At 49.2% G+C, this 19,202-nt stretch overlaps 1 protein-coding gene across 1 annotated transcript in view; it reads right to left on the bottom strand.

Annotated features, from left to right (window-relative positions):
• FASN (fatty acid synthase) overlaps nt 1–19,202 on the bottom strand; it is a 58,725-nt gene that overhangs the window by 10,578 nt on the left and 28,945 nt on the right. The window contains exons 16-33 of the mRNA XM_027872997.1: nt 18,055–18,230; nt 13,196–13,387; nt 12,827–12,907; nt 12,390–12,569; nt 11,117–11,296; nt 10,696–10,899; nt 9,012–9,322; nt 7,290–7,679; nt 4,811–4,975; nt 4,529–4,647; nt 4,273–4,427; nt 3,735–3,938; nt 2,810–2,960; nt 2,344–2,522; nt 1,645–1,764; nt 1,225–1,347; nt 777–1,000; nt 31–232 (exon numbers count right to left, since the gene is read on the bottom strand). Of these exons, the coding sequence (XP_027728798.1) occupies nt 31–232; nt 777–1,000; nt 1,225–1,347; nt 1,645–1,764; nt 2,344–2,522; nt 2,810–2,960; nt 3,735–3,938; nt 4,273–4,427; nt 4,529–4,647; nt 4,811–4,975; nt 7,290–7,679; nt 9,012–9,322; nt 10,696–10,899; nt 11,117–11,296; nt 12,390–12,569; nt 12,827–12,907; nt 13,196–13,387; nt 18,055–18,230 (3,356 nt within the window). The remainder of the gene's footprint in view (nt 1–30; nt 233–776; nt 1,001–1,224; nt 1,348–1,644; nt 1,765–2,343; nt 2,523–2,809; nt 2,961–3,734; nt 3,939–4,272; nt 4,428–4,528; nt 4,648–4,810; nt 4,976–7,289; nt 7,680–9,011; nt 9,323–10,695; nt 10,900–11,116; nt 11,297–12,389; nt 12,570–12,826; nt 12,908–13,195; nt 13,388–18,054; nt 18,231–19,202) is intronic.

Genomic DNA, 19,202 nt, shown 5'->3' with positions numbered 1-19,202 from the left:
ACACACACACACACACACACTTCCACATACCTGTCCGAATGCCTGAACGTGATGTCAGAACAAGTTTCTCAGCCCCTCGAAGAATGAGCCATTGAGCTAATTCAAGCCCAAAGCCACCAAGTCCTCCTGTGATGATGTAGGACTTATAGTTGGGGCAAAATGTCTTGGAAATGGCCGAGATCAGATTGGGCTTTGCCCCTTTCATCACAGCTTGCTTCTCTTCTTCTTGGACCTGTTCCCCCCGCCACACACACACATACACTGTAGGAGGTGGATTGTTCACTCTTTTTTAGCCTCCCCTCCACCACTCTCTGTCCCACAACTATGGCCCCAGAGCTGAGGATTCTGAGCAGTTACACCTTTCAGCAGGCAGAGACCCCAAGACTGAGCTTTTTATACAAGTCAAAGGAAAGTGCAGTAATGAGCCCCAGGAGGAGTGCTGAGAGCTATTAGAATTGCCTTCCTCAAGAAAATGAATGGTCAGGAAATTACTGGGTCTACATTTTAACAGGAAGGATTCAGCTAAGACCTGATGTTGAACTTCTTGACTGGAAGCCTGGAATGGATTTATGGGATTTTTCCCTGGAAAGCTTGAGAAATAGGGGAGATGCCAAGTGGCAATAGAACCAGTTGGCACCTCAGTCTCCTTTTGGCCTGAGAAGACTATGCAAGGATGCTCTCCCTTTCTCAATGAGTTAGCCCCTAAGACAGTTACTCTCCTGGAATACCCTGGACATTGTCCTTTCCTATGGAGGAGCTCCCACCAGTTCCTTTACCTTGATGACTACTTTGCCAATGTGTTTCCCTTGGGCCATGTAGCGGAAGGCATCTTCGACCTGCTCCCTTCCAAAGACGGTGCACTTTAGGGGCTGGACCACGCCACTCTGGATGCCTGCCTTCAGCAGTTCTGCTACCTGCTTCCAGTCATCATTTCCTTCTTCAAAGAGGGCATCCAGCAGGATCCCATGGAAGGCCACATTCTTTAGGAAGACAGCCATTCCTGGGGGTGGGGGGGAAGGAGGGAGAAGCATGTGAGAGTCATCTCATCCTCATGTCACCTGCCATAAAGGCAGAGAAATGGTGATGGGTGATGGTAGCACCCTCCCCCTCAGGTTCAATGGGGACCAAGTCTAGGCCCTGCTGTGACACTCCCACCTTGTTATCCCCTCACTTCACCAAGGGGAAATGTCTTTGGAGCCTGCACCCTTGTAGCCTACAGCTTACCTAGGGCATGGTTGTTTGACAGATCAAATTTTCCAATTTCTAGGAAGCGACCATGCTGAGCCAAACACCGAACACTGGCCTGTAGCTTCTCCTCCGCCAGAGAATTCAGGACGAGGTCTACTCCTGGAATGGGGGAAGAGATTCTAGCATCAGCCTCTGGTCCTGACCCACCACAGGCTGTCCAGTCCTTCTAATCCCCTGAAACCTCTCTCTGGGTCTCAGTATACCCAGCTGTAAAAGAAGGGGCTCATGCTAGGCAGTGTCTCAACTAGCTGATGGCTTCTGACTGCCCATCTTAGGAAGAAGAAAGTGCCCTTCTCTTAAGAAATCATACTTCACAGGATAGCTGAGGTTTTCTCCCACTTTGTTCCACATTTTGTGGGCATGAATCTTTCCCCAACCTTGGGGTCCTGGGCTCACCTTTTCCTCCAGTGTGTTTCAGCACATGTTGTTCAAATGATGTGTTCCGTGAATTGGCAAAACTGGTGGCATCAAGCTTGGGGAATCTGGCCTGGAGGTAGGCCCGCTTCTCAGCTGACCCTGAGGAGGCATGTCCGCTGTTCAGCCTGAGGCAGGGGATGCTGCATAGTGCATACAGTTCCTGCCCTTGAGGAGCTCAGACTCAAAGAAAGAACTTTTTAGAGAGAGGGATTTTATCCCAGAAGACTGAAGGAATCCAGGACATAGCAGGGAAGGACCTGGAACACAGCTGCTTCAAACATAAGGGCAGGTGCCAGGGTGGGGAGATGGCAATGGAGGTGCTTTCCATGATACTGACAATTCAAAGTTCTGAAACCAACACTGAGAAAAACCAGGGATTTCAGTTAGATAAGAGGGGAAAAAGACCTGGTTCTGGTTTTGGCTCCAACAGCTGACCAAGTCTGAGTCCTAGTAATACCATAGATAAAACACCCATTTCTCCTGGCCCCTCTTCAGAGGAGGGAAGGGGAAGGGGTCTTTTCTGGGGCTGACTAGCCTGCACTCGGAACCATAGCAGGCAAGTATTCAAAGAGCATTTCAAGTGGGAACAAGATGGAAAAAAACAGAGTACATGTGACAGGCATGGTAGGAGGGAAAAAGGGATAGAGAACCAGGGGCAGGGAGGGACATGGCTCTTACCCACGGTGGTAAAGACTCGGCAATTCATGCTCAGAGCAATTGCAATGGCAGCCTGGCCAACACCCCCAGAGCCAGAGTGGATGAGCACCGTCTCTCCCCTTTTTATGCCCCCACGGACCACCAGCGAGTAGTAGGCTGTGGTATAGACAACAGGCACAGACGCAGCCTGTTCCAGAGTCCTGAAGATGGGGATGCCAAAGGGAAGAAGGATCAGATGCAGAAGTGACTGCTGGGTTAGTCCCCTATGTCCCCCCCACCCCATTCCATGTTGGCCTTTTCCTTATCTGCTTTCTTGACCCCCATGAGTGGTCTCGGAAGTACTAAAGCCTACAGCAGCAGTTATTCCTCCATACCCTCTTTTGCCTTACAACACTTGTCTTCACCCTCTGCTCCAGATGAGATATCTATAAACTTGGTTCCCTAGACATCTTCCTACCTCGTGTCCATGGCACTCAAACGAACTTACCAGTTGGCTGGCACATCCCAAAGGAAGTCTGGGGAAAGGAGTACTGAAGTGGCCAGGCCTTCAGCAGGCACCAGACCCATCACCCGTTTGCCTGTAGCATCTTGACCTGAGAACTCCATGCCCATCATACAGTCCCGGTTGGCCCATTTCCCTAGGCGTGAAGGGCAGATTTTGTTGAGTCCCATACACAGAGCTAGTGCCCAGCTCATCTCCTTTACCCTGGGCTGGGCCATTCCTCTCAGGGACAGCTTTTCACTGTCCTACTTTTATCTCCTGTCTGCTGTTGCTATATTGCCTCTTGGGTTTTAAAAACTCTACTAGTTTCTATTCCAGAAAGGGAAGAGAGATTGGTCACTTTTGCAAGTTTGGAAAAAAAAAATCACTGACTTCTTTTCGCCAAATCCTTGGCTGTTAGGGAGCAGGAATATGAGCTCCGGGGACAGATGAGGAGGCGAAATAATGCTACTTAGCCTCTCTGTGTTAGGAAATACTTAGGAAGGTTTCCAACCTCTCAACTCAAAACTCAGGACACCATTCTTATCTCTTTGGAGGAATTACTTTCCCTTTTACTTCTCTTTCATGATAGTTCTGTCCTACCAGTGAGTGATAACTGGAGCCAAGAAAGATTCTTCCCTATATAGCTACAAGGAATACAGGTTCTAGAAGCAGTCCTCTTGGCTTGTGCTGGGGGGAGGGCCATGGAGAAGGGTTAGCACCACCACTCTCCACCCTCTCCTCTGCTAGCCAAATGCTTTAGCTGCTGCTATGCCCTGACAGTCCCCTGATCTTCCTATACTGCAAAGCAGTTTGCTTTGCTGGGCTCATGACCATGTATGCTTTATGGCTGGTCAGCCCTAGTCACATTTGTCAAAATGACTCCCCAGGGGCCCAAGCCAAGCCCCTTGGATTTGCTGGGTCTGTGCACCTGGGATGGCATCAGGGGACAGTTTGCCAGTGGCCAGCATGATGTCCCGGAAGTTGAGTGAGGCATAGTAGATCTTGCAGAGTTGTGAGCTGGGGCCAGTAGGCTGGGCGTAGCGCAGTGGGGAACACACCCAGCTGATGGAAGAAAGGTCCCCTCGGGTCAAGACGTTGACAAAGGCATGCTCTGTCTGCATCGTGGGTTTGCCTGGTGGGAGTAAGAGGAACAAAAGGAGTCCAGCTGTGAGGGGGCTGGCTGAGTGACGAGAGGTTTGTTTTTTTTTCCAAAGACACAGATGTGGCCACATGAATAACCCTGGAGTAGAGGGGTGGAGTGTGACCCCAAAACTTCCATCCCAAATCTCTTTCATATTTCATGATATATCTCACCTCTCTCCCTTCTGAGCAACCAAACTGGAGATGGAATTGGGTCAAGTTGCTCCCCAGGGCCCAGGGAGCTCAGCCTAAGGGAGGGGTGGTGTGTGTGTGGATAATATCTTAGAGGTAGATAGAGGGAGAGGAGAAGGGAGGGGGAATGTCACCTTCTTTCAGTGGGAGGTGGCGGAAGGCCCCCCATTTTCCATCGCGGTACACATTCATCACCAAGTCCCCTTGTAAGAGCTGCTGCATCTCTTTGGTGGATGGGCTGATTTGGGGGATGGTGGAGGAGGAATTGAAGTTGGATACCAAGACACACCTGAAAGAGTTAAAAGAGTAGAGTCAGGGTGGGCTGCCTGGGGTGGGAGGGAAGGGAGACAGAGAAGATACCTCAGCAAGTGCGCTGGCATCTTTCCATACCGGATTCTCTGCCCGCCTGGTTCTTTTCGGAGACAGGTCACCATCCCCACAACACCGGAGGTGGCACAGCCAGCCGCCATCAGCCACACTGGTTGGTTGGAAGACTCTGCCAGAATGGTCTGTAAGAGAAGTCCAGGGAAGGAAAATAAATTTTCCTCAAGTAGGAAAGGACCTATTTGAACACAGGGACCAAACAAAGTACGTAGCAATCTGGCTTCCCCATCAACGTTATGCTCATCAGAGCCTACCTCAAGGAGCTAGGGACCCAAACAAGCCACTCACCTTTAAGGAGTCCACCCATTTGTAGTGAGTATCCTCCACGTGCAAGAAGATGGGGCTCTGGGGAGGGGCTTGCCGGCGGCACAGGAAAATAGCAGAGCCATAGAAGGACTTTTTCAGCCCCACCAGGTGCAAGGAAGCCTTCTGGAACACATTCTCCCACTCGGCCTGCCAGGAGAGATGAGGAACAGGTAGGGCCGGGCCAGGGGGAGCGGACAGTCCATGAAGCACTGCCTCTTCTCCCTTAACCTCTGCAGGACATGATGCTGATGGGGGTGTCCCCCACCTCTCGAGCTTCCCCAGTTCTTCACAGTTTCTTCACAGATGCTTAGAATCAATCAATCAACATTTATTAAGAACCTACCATGTGTCGGTCACTGTGCTAAGCACTGGAAGAGGCAAAAGACAGTCCCTGTCCTCAAGGAGCTCACAAAAAAAGGGTTCTGAGCCTTTAAATGGAGGCGGGGGCAGGGTGGGAGGTGCAGCAAGGTCCCTGTCCCTTGTCCTCTGCTTCTTCATCTCAGTGCTAACTCCCTAAGTTTTCCTTCCTCTGTCTTCAAGTCACACATTCTGATGCTGTTCTCCTCTCAGCAGTGAAAGCCTCTCTGGCTCTCTGGTTCTTCAGTATGACATCACCCTGTGCTGTGACAGGGCTGGCTAGGGCGGCATTTTTCTCCTTCATTCTTCTCACCATGTCCTCAAATCCCACTGCCACACCAGGCCTTTGATCTGTTATTCCTGGACCTACTCCCTGCTTAAAAGGAAATAATAATAATAATACTAATAAATTCCTGTTGCTTTTTAACTCTGGGCTCCCAATGGTTCCTGGCACTGGCCTGTCCCCTTGAAAGCCTTGCTCCCTGCGGCTTGTTAACTGCCTGAGTTCCCCTGGTCCAGTGATCTCCGGGCACATGGTGGGTGAGAAGGGGTGCAGAGAAAAAGGCAAATGCCCGAGCAATTCCATCACGGCCCAGGATGACGTTAGCAGGTGAGTGTATGTGTGGGCATCTCAGACCACACCAGAGGTCCACAGGAGCTTGGCTATACACCTGGGCAGGGGTACTTCCCTGACCAATGCAGAGGGACTTGGAAACCAATCAACTGCTGTACTCTCTGGATTCATTAAGGATCTTAAAGCCTTTTGGCCCATAAATAAGTTGCTGCTATTGCAACTTGGGGAAGCTCTCTTCATTTTTTTTGCTTCCACACTTCTACAGTACTATACATTGCCTTTGTTCTCCTGTTTTCCCTCCATTGGGATTAATGCAGAAGAAAGCTGCACCCCACTGCCCTAACTGATCCTCCTTAGCCTCGAGACTGCCTCTTCCTCTATATTAGTTTACAGGGGGATATCATTCTCTTTGGTTTGGTGCCACTGACGGGGCGATCACCACAATATCAGACCCCATTAGGTCAGAGGCCCTGCTACAACACAGTGGTCCCCACAAATGGACGCAACCTCCTGGTCTGAGACACAAAAGAGCTCTCCTTTCCTGGTCAGGGTCAGGTACTCTTCCCTCTGTCTGACGTCACTGAGAACAGATGCCCCTCCTCCCCCTAACTGGGGCCAGAGAAGTGGGGATACAGCTTTTATAACAAAAGCTAGAAAAAGAACAAAGTTCCCCAAACAGAAAAAAGTGATCCCAGCAATGGATCACTTGTGTAGTCCCTAGGGCTCTTTCTAGCTCCCATTTATCTGTGAGCCCTGTTGGCAGCTAGAGATGGTTTCTCTCTTATTTGGAGGAGGGTTGAGGGGCCAGTGGGAAGGAACTCTCGGTTTGTATTTCCTAGGGGAGAAAAGGGTATAGCAGTGGCCCAAATCTCTGGTCACTCTGCCCTTGATCTTCAGGGTGTGCCCATCCTGCTTTGGGGTGGCTCAGTTTCCCCAGGGTGGGGTGTCATGCAGTTTGGAGATGAGTTTGTGAAGACAGAATTCTTCTGAGACCATTTCACTCATTCTTCAAAGAAAAGAGACACATGAAGAGCTTTGCAAATCTTAAAGTAACTTAAAATATTAGCTGTCATCATCATCAATCTTTCTCTGTCCAATGTCCCTTTGAAATGAGAGCTGAATTTTTGTTCCTTCACCTACACCCCATTCCTGAGCCTCATCACCTCTCCCCTGGACTATCCTAAGAACCTGATGCGTTTCCCTTCCTGCCTCCAGTCTCTCCCTTCTGCAGTCTGTCGCACACACTCCCATGACAGACTCATCGTCCTGCTGGACCTTTGATCAGATGTCCCCTGCCTCCCACTGATAAAAAAAGGCCCTGTGTTCTCCAGGGTGTGTCATTGAGAGTGCTATAAAGATCCCTGAAGGGAAGGTCAGACAAACAAAAAGAAAATCAGTTTAGGGAGAAACAATGTAATCCCATGATGGATTACCAAGGCCTAGAAAGAGATAGTAGTAATTGATGGTCTTTGGTTGGGAAGGTCAGGAGGGAGCATTACAGAATCACAAAACCACCACCATAACCCTCACCTGGCTCAGAAGGCTCTGTCTCTGATGCTGGTTGGAGGAGGTAAGGAAGGCAACTATCTCCCCCAAGGTCTCGCCTCTGAGGAGAGTATGCAGCAGCAGAAATCCCCCGTCCTTGATGACGGCTCCCATGTGGCTCAGGGCAGTGGCGGGATCCCTCAGGGCAGCGATGGTACAGTTACACACCAGGAGGTCAGTGCCATGAAGGCTGTCAGGGGCAGGCTCGTCTGGGTCCCACTGGCCCAGGGAGATGCCCTGCTGTTGTAATTGAGCCTGCTGACCTTCCAGGGATGTGGACTGCCGGTCAGTGGCGACATAGCCCACCTGGAGCATGGGCTGGCTGTTGAGGATGCCAGGGATGCGGGAGTACAGGTGGCCATCTCCAGCCAGAACCTTTGAAATCCAAAGAAGAGAAGAGGGGTGAGTGACAGGGAAGGGAAAGGCACTTTCTCAGCCTCCCTTTCTGCCCCTGGACTGGCCACTGTCTGGACTGTGTCGGCAGCTGTCACCCTGTCTCTGTCTCCAGAGGTCACCAGGTCACCAGATTCTTCTGAAAGCTATCTCACTATCTCCTTCAGGAAGTTTTCACTGATTTTCACGTGTCAAATGCTCAGCTAGCCAAGTATTTACTGAGTGTCTGCTATGTGCCTAGGATTGTGCTAGACTGGTGTGGGGTTTACCAAAGGGGCAGAGTACACAGTCACTGACCACAAGGAACTTAGTGTCTACCCACTTAGCTCCTGAGTAGCCACTCTGATGGAACAAAGCCAACAGCCCACGTAACCCAAACCATGCCAACTGTCTTCACCATGTGTCATACAAGGTCTAATTTCTGTTTTTACCACAGATTATCTTCCTATTTATAGCCCCTCTTGGTCAATGTTGAAGAGTTGGCATTCTCTCGGAGACTTGAGGGTGGAAAAAGCCACTGCCTTAGAGAACAGGGGACGCGGGTTCTACTCCTCACTCTGTGGCTGACCAGTTCTGTGTTATCTTGGTTAAGTCCCTTCTTCTATTTTTTTTTTAAGGCAATTGGGGTTAAGTGACTTGCCCAGGGTCACACAGCTAGTAAATGTCAAATGTTTTGGTCTGAGGCCACATTTGAACTCAGGTCTTCCTGACTTCAGGGTACTCTAACCACTACACCACCTAGCTGCCCCATAAGTCCCTTCTTCTCTCAGGGCCTCAGTTTCCTCCCCTGTAAGATGAGGTGTCAGACAAAATGATCTCCCTTTCTAAAGATAAGAATCCTTCTAGCTCGGACATTCTTTGTCTCCTGGAACCCACTAATGGCTGAGCAGCAAAGAGAGGGGGCCCGGGGCAGACAGAAATAAGTAGGAATTCAAAGTGGGCCATAAGTAATCCACAGAGAAGATGGACAAGAATGGATCCCCTGTAAAGCATATCAATGGAGACCTTGATGCCCTCATGAGTGAAAAATCATCATACTTTAAGTGGTAAATTAGTTTAAACGCACATGGTCACTAAGTCCATTTAGTTGGTCATACTGCTGTCTGAGGTTAAGTTTTCAAGGAAACATATTGGGGGGAGGGTCTGAATAAGCCTGAAGCTTATTGATTTTCCCTTATGGAGGGAGAGACACAGAGTAAATCAATCCTGGCCATGGGCCCTCCCCGGGCTTCCCTTCCCCTTCTGCCATCCATCTTTAGCGTCCCACCGTGCCTGCCACAGACACCCTCACCCTAGCTGGGGTGCCATACTTGCCTCCACCACCTTTATCTGGTGACTGGAGCTGTTTTCCAGGGCCGTGTCCACACAGGCCTTCAGCTCCAGGGAGTCCAGCAGCCCTGCCAGCAGGTGGTCCTCCTGCAAATGCCGCCACTCCTGAGCTACCACCTGCCCCAGCTCCACAGACAGGTTTCCATTGAGCTGCAGCTGGGAGGCAGCTGCCAGGAGATAGGGCAGCCCCTTCTGTGGGGGGTCCTTGGAGGGAGCAGCCTGCGCCCCGGGGAGGTCTGGCACGGAGAGCTTCACCCCGTGCTGAGCCACCTTGGTCTGCAGTTTCTGGATCAGGCCTGCAAGGAGCGGGGGATAAGTGAGGCAAGGCCGGGGCTTCCACGTAGGGGGTGGCGGGGGACAAGGCCCTGGATCCTTAACAAGGTATGGGGCTGGGCTGTCTTTCACTCCAGAACAGCTGCCAATTTGACTTGCTGTGCTAACTGGGCTAAGTTTCTGCCTTCTCAGGCTTCAGTTTCCCCATTTACAAATGAGGCAAGGGGATGACTTATACCCTGCTTTCTGAGTCACACTGAGAGTATGCTCAGATGTCCTGGGAAGACATGGGGAAAAGCAGGCACCTCTCCCCGCTACCTCACACTGCTTCTCGAAGAGGAGCAGAAGAAACCTGCTTCTAGCGCCTCTCCTCATTCTAGAAAATGAGCATGAAGGTCAATGGGTCCGAGCTGGGCTCCAGGCCACCCACTGTCACGGCTCCAGCAGACACATCACCACGAGGGTGTCGTTTCTTCTCTGAAAAACCCAGGACGTCACCTGCGAATTATCTAAACTTTTCTGCGTCCAATTTAACCTCAACAGATGCAGATGACCCGAACTAAAACTGTCAGGAAGTCCTTCCGCCTGTTCATTTTAAAACTCCTGAAGTCTCAGAAAGACCACATAGCAAACCTGGGCACAGCACCAAGCTGGGAAGGAAGCACTAACAATATGAGACGGGCTCCAGATTAAGAAAGGTCTTGACAGGCTGGATGGATGGCTCCCTATGAGATGAATCTTTTTTTTTTTTTGCCTGTTTTTTTTGGGGGGTGAGGCAATCAGGGTTAACTGACTTGCCCAGTGTCACACAGCTAATAAGTGTCAAGTATCTGAGGCCGGATTCGAACTCAGGTCCTCCTGACTCCAAGGCTGGAGTTCTACCTACTGCACCACCTAGCTGGGCCCCTATGAGATGAATCTTAAGTCCTGTGCTTGGGTCCAGAACACCAGTCCCAGAAGTACAGGAATGGGGAAGCACCAGCTTAATGGCGGTGCATGTGCCAAGACATGAGCATTTATATGGCTTGTCCCCAAAGCGACCCAGCATCAGTGAGGCGGAAAGTTCACAACAAGGGAGGTGACTGTTCTGGGCACCATGGTTTGAGAGAGAGGCGGACAAACCAAAGTGTTCCTGGGAGGGTGATCAGGGTCCTGAACACCAAGTCCTCTAAGGAATGACTGAGGAAATTGGGAATGTTTAGTTCAGATCTCTCAGGCTTTAAAAGGAGGCCCTGCATTCTTGTATTCTGAGATAGGGTGACTTTACCTTCTCTTTCCTACCTCTGAGTTTCTTATTTTTCAGCATCTATCTCCGTTTCTTCCTTTCTGACCCCTCCGGTCCCCCGTCCGCCCAGCTCCCTCAGTGTCCACGTTGGAAGACCCCCGGTCTCCTCACCTTTACACTGCTGCAGCTCTCCCTGAAGCTCGGCGTTGCTGGCCAAGCAATCACTCTCCAGATGAGGCACAAAACAGAATTTTTCCAGGATGGGCACATGCTGCTCCTGCTGTTTCCGAGGGGCCACAGAGGCATGTAGCCGTGACATCAGGACACCGCCGGCCACTGTGTAACTTAAGCAGGAGTCCACCCAGACATCTGCCACTGCAGGGGGTTGGGACAATGAGGTTTGCTGAGGGGGCAGCGTTGGCATGGCCTTGGTATGTAGCCCCAGGGTCCATCGAGCCTCAGTGCCGAGCCCTCCCCCTCCAGTCTGGGGCCCTCCCACCACCACATGTGTACCTGCTTACCCCACTGCACCCCTCAACCATGCATGAAGAGTCTTGATCCCACAAAACGGAACAAAGAGGCCAGGGGCTACCTTGTGTCTCTTCCTGGTGCTGATACACTTTCTGCTGGTGGGTGGCAGGGTCGATGTGAATGGAGGTGATGCGGGTTGGGAGGCGGAGGCTGCGCTGAGAGTCCCCCATGATGGAGACTTGCAGCATAGTGTCCAGGAAGGTCACCCAATTGTCCTTCCATAGCAGCTTTCCCAGGTTCCCTGCGGCAGCGAGAAGGGCTCGTTCGCGTAGCCTCAGTTCGAGAGGTTCCAGACCCCGACGCTACACAGGCTGCTAGGATGCTCCCAGAAGCCCATTACGTTCCCAGCTCAGTCCTACGTCCCCCTTTTACCCATCCCCCTCGCACTCAGCAGCACCTTGGTACCTACAACAGCTGCTCCAGCAACATGTCTTCAATAGGGTCCCTCTCTTTGACTTAGTGAGCCTGTTTTTGTTTTTTTACTCCCCATGAGGAGAGTCCCCAAACTACAGAACTCTCTATTAACATTGTTTTTGTCCACCCTGAGATACATAGGGAAAAGGGCCAGTTTGGGGCAAAATATTTGTTTTGGATAATGTCATATAAAATATGAAGCCCACCCTGTCTCACCTATCAATAATCAATCAATAAACATTTATTAAGCACCTACTATGTGTTGGGCTAAGCACTGGGCATACAAAAAGAGGCAAAAGGCAGTCCCTGCCTTGCAGGAGCTTACAAGGTTGCAATGGAGGACATAGGACCTAACCAGCACCCCTTGAGTAACCCCTCAATCCAAAATGATTGTCCTAATAAGAAACTCTGGACAACTAGGTGGTGCAGTGGACAGAATGCTGGGCCTAGAGTCAGGAAGACTCATGTTCCTGAGTTAAAATCTAGCCTCAGATATTTCCTAGCTGTGTGACCCTGGGCAAGTCACTTAACCCTGCTTGCCTCAGTTTCCTCACCTATAAAATGAGTTAGAGAAGGCAACAGCAAACCATTCCAGTATCTTTACCCAAAAAACCCTAAATGGAGTCACAAAGTGTTGGACACGACTGAAAAATGACTGAACAACAGCAAATAAGAGGTTCTAACGTTAAGAGCCAGAGTACTGGGGGAACTGGGTTTGGGGGGTGGATGAGAAAAGGATATACAAAAAGTAGAGCCTCGCTTTGTCAAGGATTTGTGGTAAAGGAGGCAGCCAGCCCCACAAACCCCTGGCTCCACCTGCTTGGCACAGGTGACTCAAAAGCCTGGGCCCCTCCCATCCCTCAACTGATTGACTGTTCTGGCCCTTTGGGAGCCTTCCTGGGACAAGCCACCAGACCCACCTTCAAGGTTGGTTTCTAATATGCCTTGGAAGTTGGGACCGTAGTCGTAACCACGAAGCCGCAGCTCTTTGTACACATCAGCCTTGGACAGGCTGAACTTGGCAGCGGAGGCTGCTGGACTCCGTCCTGGCTCGTAACTGAAGATGCTGGCGTCTGGCTCCTCCCAATGGTATACTTTCCCTGCGAGGAAGCAGAGGTGGAGTTGAGGGGGAGGAAGGAGGTAACAGTGTCAGCGCTGGGCCAGGTGAGCAGTCAACACTGGCATGGCACGGGTTAGAAAGCTGCACGACTGGAGGACGGTGGAGAAAGCCTCACAGACGGGAGGAGAGAGAGAGGGCCAAGAGGCCCGGACAGGCTTCTATGCCAAGGAAGAACAGCATTCAGAAATACAGAGTCACCTGACTAGTGCGTCCACTCTCTGAGAATCCCTCACTTACCACTCACAATCAGGGTCCTGTTATCAGACACTTCAAAGGTGCGAGAGGCCAACATGAGTCGTACTTCCAGAGACACAGTGCCTACAAGGGAGACAGAGCAGAGCCTTTAAGTGATGATCAGCACAGGAGGGACAGATGATTCCTTTTTTTCCTTACCAACACCTTGGATTTCCTCTGGGACTTCCAGTCCCAAATCATTAATTAGATTACCAGGTAGACAGTGTCTTTTAGACAGACAAGATTCAGGATTTAAATCTGATTTCCCTCCCCACTAGAATCCAGGGGTGCTGGCATTTGGGAATGCAGCGATGACCTCCTCAGACCTTTGGAACAGGTTGACTAGGGTTGCACTGACTCCTTCCCTCTCACCGATTTTCGGCAGGATGGTAGCCTGATGCAAGGTGACATCTTCAAATACCACAGGCATCTCTTCCATGGCCATGTCCAGGGCACGTGCCAGCGTTTTCCAGACCAGGCACAGGTAGCCGGTAGCTGGGAAGATGACTCTTCCATCAATGCAGTGATCCACCAGGTAATGGTCTGGGGATTCGGCGCTCGGATCTGTCGTGGAAAGAGGACAACCAGTCAGGCCTTGGGGACCACCCCCAGGAAAGATGGGGCGGCTCTGCGGAGTATCTCGCACCCCTCCCCTCCATCAGTGGGGGACAGAGAATGGAGGCCAGTCAGACACAGGTTCTGCAGCTGAAGGGGAACCCGAGGGATTGGCACTTTTCCATGGAGGAGGGTGGAGTGGTCCCTGGGGACTGGCCCTCTCCTCCTGTGAGGAGAGAGGCTCACTGTGCAAGAAGAATTCCCACTACAACCTGTGACATGCGGTCACGTGTCCTCTGCGTGAAGCCCCCAAAGACGGTGAAACCACTTCTCAAGGACAGACCTAATTGTCAGCCAATTTTTCCTAACCTCATTGTGACTTTGACCCACTTGCTCCTGGTTCTGCCCTCCAGGACCAGACAGACCAGATCCTCTCCCCAAGGCAGCCCTCTGGACACCTGAAAACTGCTACTGTGTTCCTCCAGGCTAAACACCCTCAGCACCTTCACATGATCCTCTCATGACACAGACACAGACCGGCATCTTCACCATCCTGGTTGTCCTCCTCCAGATACTCACTAGCTTATTAATGTCCCTTAAAAATGATGGTGGCTCCAAGTGAACACAATTCTCTAAATGAGGTATGATGAAGGTAGAGGAGGCAGAGAACAATGTGCAGTGGGTAACGTGTTGTATCTAGAGGCAGGAAGCCCCGAGTTCAAATCCACCCTCAGACACGTAGGAGCTATGCCAGTCACTCAGCCTCTGCCTGCCTCAAGTTTCCACAACTGTAAAATGGGGAGAATAACGGCAAGGTTGTTGTGAGGAAAACATGAGACTGTATTTGTAAAGTGCTTAGCCCAGTGCCTGGCACATAGTAGGCGCTTAATATATTTCCTTATTGCCTTTCTAGGCATTTCTAGTAAGTCCTAGATTGAATTTTTGGCTATCATATCTCTATTTACTTATGCTGGAAGCTAGGTGGCACAGCAGATAGAGCACTGGGCCTGGAATCAGGAAGACTCATCCTCATGAGTTAAAATCTTTGAGCTATGTGATCCTGGGCTTAACGTTGCTCCTTATCTGTAAAATAAGCTGGAGAAAGGAAATGGCAAACCACTCTAGTACCTTTGCCAAGAAAACCCCAAATGGGGACACAAAGAATCAGGCATGACTGAAACAACTTAAACAACAACAACAAAAAAACCTTGTAGTCCATTAAGCCCCCCAGATCTTTTTCAGAAGTGATGTCTAACAACAGGCCTTCTCCATCTTGTCACATGCAAACTTAACAAACGTCACCTATCCCTTCATCCAGATCACTGATAAAGTGCTAAACAGGATAGGGGTAAACTCAGGTCCCTGGAATACTCCACTGGAATCCTCCTGGCATACTGACACTGAACTATTAACAACTTTGGGTTTTTGGTTTTTTTTTTGGTGAGGCAATTGGGGTTAAGTGACTTGCCCAGAGTCACATGACTTGTGAGTGTTATGTGTCTGAGGCCGGATTTGAACCCAGGTCCTCCTGACTCCAGGGCCAGCGCTCTATCCACTGCGCCACCTAGCTGCCCCCATTAACAACTTTTGAGTCTGGCTACTCAACCAGTGTGGAATCCATAGGCCTGCCTAGGCTTTTATATATACACTTATGTCTGAATCCATCTAATTACATTATCATCTAGTCCCCCTCTCGCCATATTCTCCACAATAGCATCAAAAGCTTTGCTAAAACCTAGGTACACAGTATTTATAGCATTCCCCTCATCTATCAGTTTAATAACCCTATCAAAAAAAGAGAATGAGGTTAGTCTGGTGTGACTGGTTCTTCATGAAGCCAGGCTGGCTCCATGTAATGACCCCTTTCCTTTTTGGATGTTCACCAGTCATCTTACAAGGAACCATTTTGGAATCTTCCCCAGAATTGAAGTCAAGCTCACTGGCCTACAGCTGGCAGGCTCTGTTCTCTTCTCTCTCTCTCTTTTTTTTTGGACAATCAGGATATTGCCTTTCACGTGTCCTCTGGTATCTCTCCTGTTTCCCAGGACCTCGGCAATTGCATCTATCAAGAACCAGGCATGTAGTTCACCTGGGCCAGGTGACTGCAGACGCCCCAAGGACAGCTAGGTCCTCTCTCACGGACTCCTTACTTTTCTTGGGTATCAATACCTGTGGCCATTTTTGTTCTGTTCTTCTCAGTGTAAATAGGACTTACCTTGGCAGAGAAAACGGAATATGAAAATTGAGCAGTTTTTGCTTTCTCTTTGTTGTCAGTTCACACTGCCCCATCACCCCAGGTAAAGATAAGCACCTATTTCTATGTTTCTTTTAAAAATCTAAGTTGGACAGGGCAGCTAGGTGGTGCAGTGGATAGACCACAGGCCCTGGATTCAGGAGGACCTGAGTTCAAATCCGGCCTCAGACACATAACACTTACTAGCTGTGTGACTGTGGGCAAGTCACTTAACCCCATTGCCTCGCCAAAAAAAAAAAAAAAAAAATATATATATATATATGTATATGAATATATATGAATATATAGAAGTTGGTTGGTCAAGTCCCTGTGTATCCACTTTAGTGTCTTCAGAAAAACAGAAACGAAACAAAAAAAAGCCCAACCTTCTTCCCCTCCTCACTTGAACCGTTCCCATTGGTATCTTAACAATCTCACTTTTTCAGAATTTCCCATCCCTCTGGGTCTGACTTCCCCAGCAGAAATTTAGGCCATAGGATAACAATAACAACAATAACAATGATAACGTAACAACGACAATTTTCAGGCCTGCAAAGTACTTTGCAACCATTCTCTCACTGGATCCTCACCACAACCCTGAGAGGCGGGTGATATTATCATTTACATTTTACAGAGGAGGAGACTGAAGCAAAGATTAAGTGATTTGCTGCCCAGGAACACAGTCACAAATTAACCTGAGGCAAGATTTGAATTCAAGATTTCCTGACTTCTGGTGTAGCATTCTTCCCAGGATCCTACCTATATTTCCTCTGAACCCTTTGAAATCTGGGAAATCTGAAATTTAGGAAAAATTTTCCTAAAATCAAGGGCCCACATTTTTCTCACCTCACCACTCCAGCAATGAATTTTTCCCCATTAGTGAGAATCACATTCAGAATAGCATTTCCTCTTGTGAACATCTCTCCTTTCTATTATTACTAGATAGACATGCTGTGGATTTTTGAGGGTTTATTTTGTAGCCTGCGACTTGAGTTCCTCTGCTTTTCTGAAGAATGAAATGCTCACCAGGGCAAGTAAGGGAAACCGTTGGCCTCTCTGCTGTTTGCTGTGGGAGCTATGTAGCTGATGTCTGGAGAACCAAGGTTTCATCAGAGCCTCTGAGTGTTTTCATTGACATGCCAGCTGGACTTGTTCCTTCACCTCTACTCTCCCTGCCACTGCCCCACGCTTCTGGCCTTTGTCACCTTTCCCCTAGATTACTGCAGCAGCCAATGGTCTCTTAACAAAGTTCTCACCCTACCTCCAGTCTTCCTCCTCCAATCTCTCTTATACAATGCTAATAAGATTTTGGACCTCCATGTCATGCTGGAGACGCTAACATGGTAGTAATTTTTTTAAAGACCAATTTTTATTAATTAGGTCATGTCTCTGGTCAAGAACCAACAGACCTTCCCTTTGCCTTAAGAAATGAGGCCCAACCTCTTTGCCCCTGGTATTCAAGGCTCTCCACAATCTGGCCACATTCTACCCAATCGATCCACTTCCCCAGCATGGATCCTCTGTTCTCACCCAGTGGGCCTCCTCTCCTCACTTTCCCTTGTACAGGCTACACCATTCAGGCTTTTCCTTAAATCTAGACGAATGGCCTCCACGTCCCTCTCCGGAACTATTCCTCATCTCTCTAGTGGGCACAGACTTCCTCGTGGTAAGTGGCTGCAAATACCCACATTTGGCATGGTTTTGTAGCCCTCCAACTTTAGCAACGTCAAAGTTGTTTCCCAAGAGAGACTATAAGCTGTTTGAGGATCCCTACATTATTGTAGCACCACCACCCCCATACCTAGGACAGGTTAAAAATATAGGATAAAATAATAAGTAATAATTAATAAATAATAAAATAAATACAGGAAAAAAAGAGAGAGAGGGCTCAGTAAATACCGTCACAAACATTTGGAGCTGGAAGGGACCCCAGAGCTCATCTTGTTTAACCCTCTCTCCCTACAGCGGAGAACACGAAGGCTAAGGTTTGAGAAGTGGCTTGCCTAAGGTGGCACAGCCAGGGCCAGAACTCAAGTCACCAGACTCTCTCCTAGTCTATGTCTTTCCCTACCCCATGACAGGTTCCCTTTCCACTAGTTGAAGCGGCTTCTTATTTATATATTATACAGGTAGGTGATAGGGAAACAGAAACAACTCTGGCACCATCTGAAGCTCCCATGAAACTGTGCCCAGACTGGATCCCCTCCACTCCATTCCAAACTCTCTCTGTTGGACAGGATGCTTTCTTTCCAACATCTGAAGTCCGATTCTGCCAGGGCGAGAGGTGTATGCCAAGGATTTCTATGGACAAGATGTGCAGCCAAGTCCAGAGGCTGTCAGCTGTAGGCCGTGGGTGGGATGGGTTAGATCCCTCTGACCTTGGCCAGACCCTGAGGAGATTATGGGCTCCCCTGGGGTCAGGGCAGGGAGGGAGGAACCTCACCAATGTTGTAGACAGTGGAGGAAGAGGAACCTCCCGAGCCGCTGGGGAAGTCGCTGGCAGAGGGGACGTCCCAGCTCTGGCTGTGGTCCCACTTGATATGAGGAGAGATGAGTGGTGTTCCCACAGGGGCAGGGTACTCCACAGGTGGGAAAAGGCCATTAGGATTCACACTGGTGCTGAAGTGAGAGACAGAGAGAGCAATGGGAGATTGAATCAGAACCTTGGACACACAGAAGACTTCTCAGGGGGATGCCCAGACAAATTTTCCTTAGAAGGTCTGTCAAAGATATAAGGGAAGATTATGAGACAGTCATAAAATAGTTTTGGAAGTGACCTCCCAGGATATCTATTCTAACCACTACCTGAAGGTGAGCCTCTTGATGAGTAATGATACTGATGGTTAATAACTATATCAGAACTAATAAACCCAAATGAATGCTCTCCTTAGTCACCTTGGGAAGACAGGTGCCTTTCATTATACTGCCGATGCTCAAAATGATTCTGACCTCTTCTCTGGGAATTATCTTTGCAGCAGTCACACTATTACATGAGTCTATCGGAGCACACTCTTTCAAACACCCTTAATGGTAGAGACTGCCACTCAAGTCCTCTATCTATGTCTCATCAAGCTTTGGAGGTGACCTTGGTTCTCGAAGGCTGCGCCAATGGAATACAAGCTACATCGAGCTGCAGACACAGGCCCAGTCCAGGCCCAGTAAGGGATTAGCCTAGCAGAATGCAGAGGGACTCATCATTAGGTTCACAGCACTGGATTTGTCTAACCAAAAGTGGTTTACCTCTTGGATGGGGCCTCTAAAAAATAAAACAGAACAAAACAAAAAAAACCTACAATTCAAGAGCAGAATCAAAAGGCCTTCCATGGGTCATGACCCATGTTTGTCTGCAGGGTAGTGAATTTTTTGGACCACAGAAACCTCAAAGATTTTCTCTGGAGTTGGATGGGTTGGTAGAAGGAATGATCATATAGGGCAAATTATAGAACCTTGAATTACTGAAGTAAATGCTAGCAAATCTTCCTTGGAGGCAGATCTGATTTTTAGAAATAGCAAAAAAAAAAAAAAAAAAAAAAAAAAAAAAAAAAAAAAAAAAGAAAGAAAAGAAAAGAAAAGAAAGAAAAGAAAAGAAAT

The sequence above is a fragment of the Vombatus ursinus genome, unplaced genomic scaffold (assembly GCF_900497805.2).
Source record: "Vombatus ursinus unplaced genomic scaffold, bare-nosed wombat genome assembly UNPS02014801.1, whole genome shotgun sequence".
In the NCBI taxonomy this organism is placed as follows: Eukaryota; Metazoa; Chordata; class Mammalia; order Diprotodontia; family Vombatidae; genus Vombatus; species Vombatus ursinus.
This window is presented reverse-complemented; position numbering and strand designations above follow the sequence as displayed.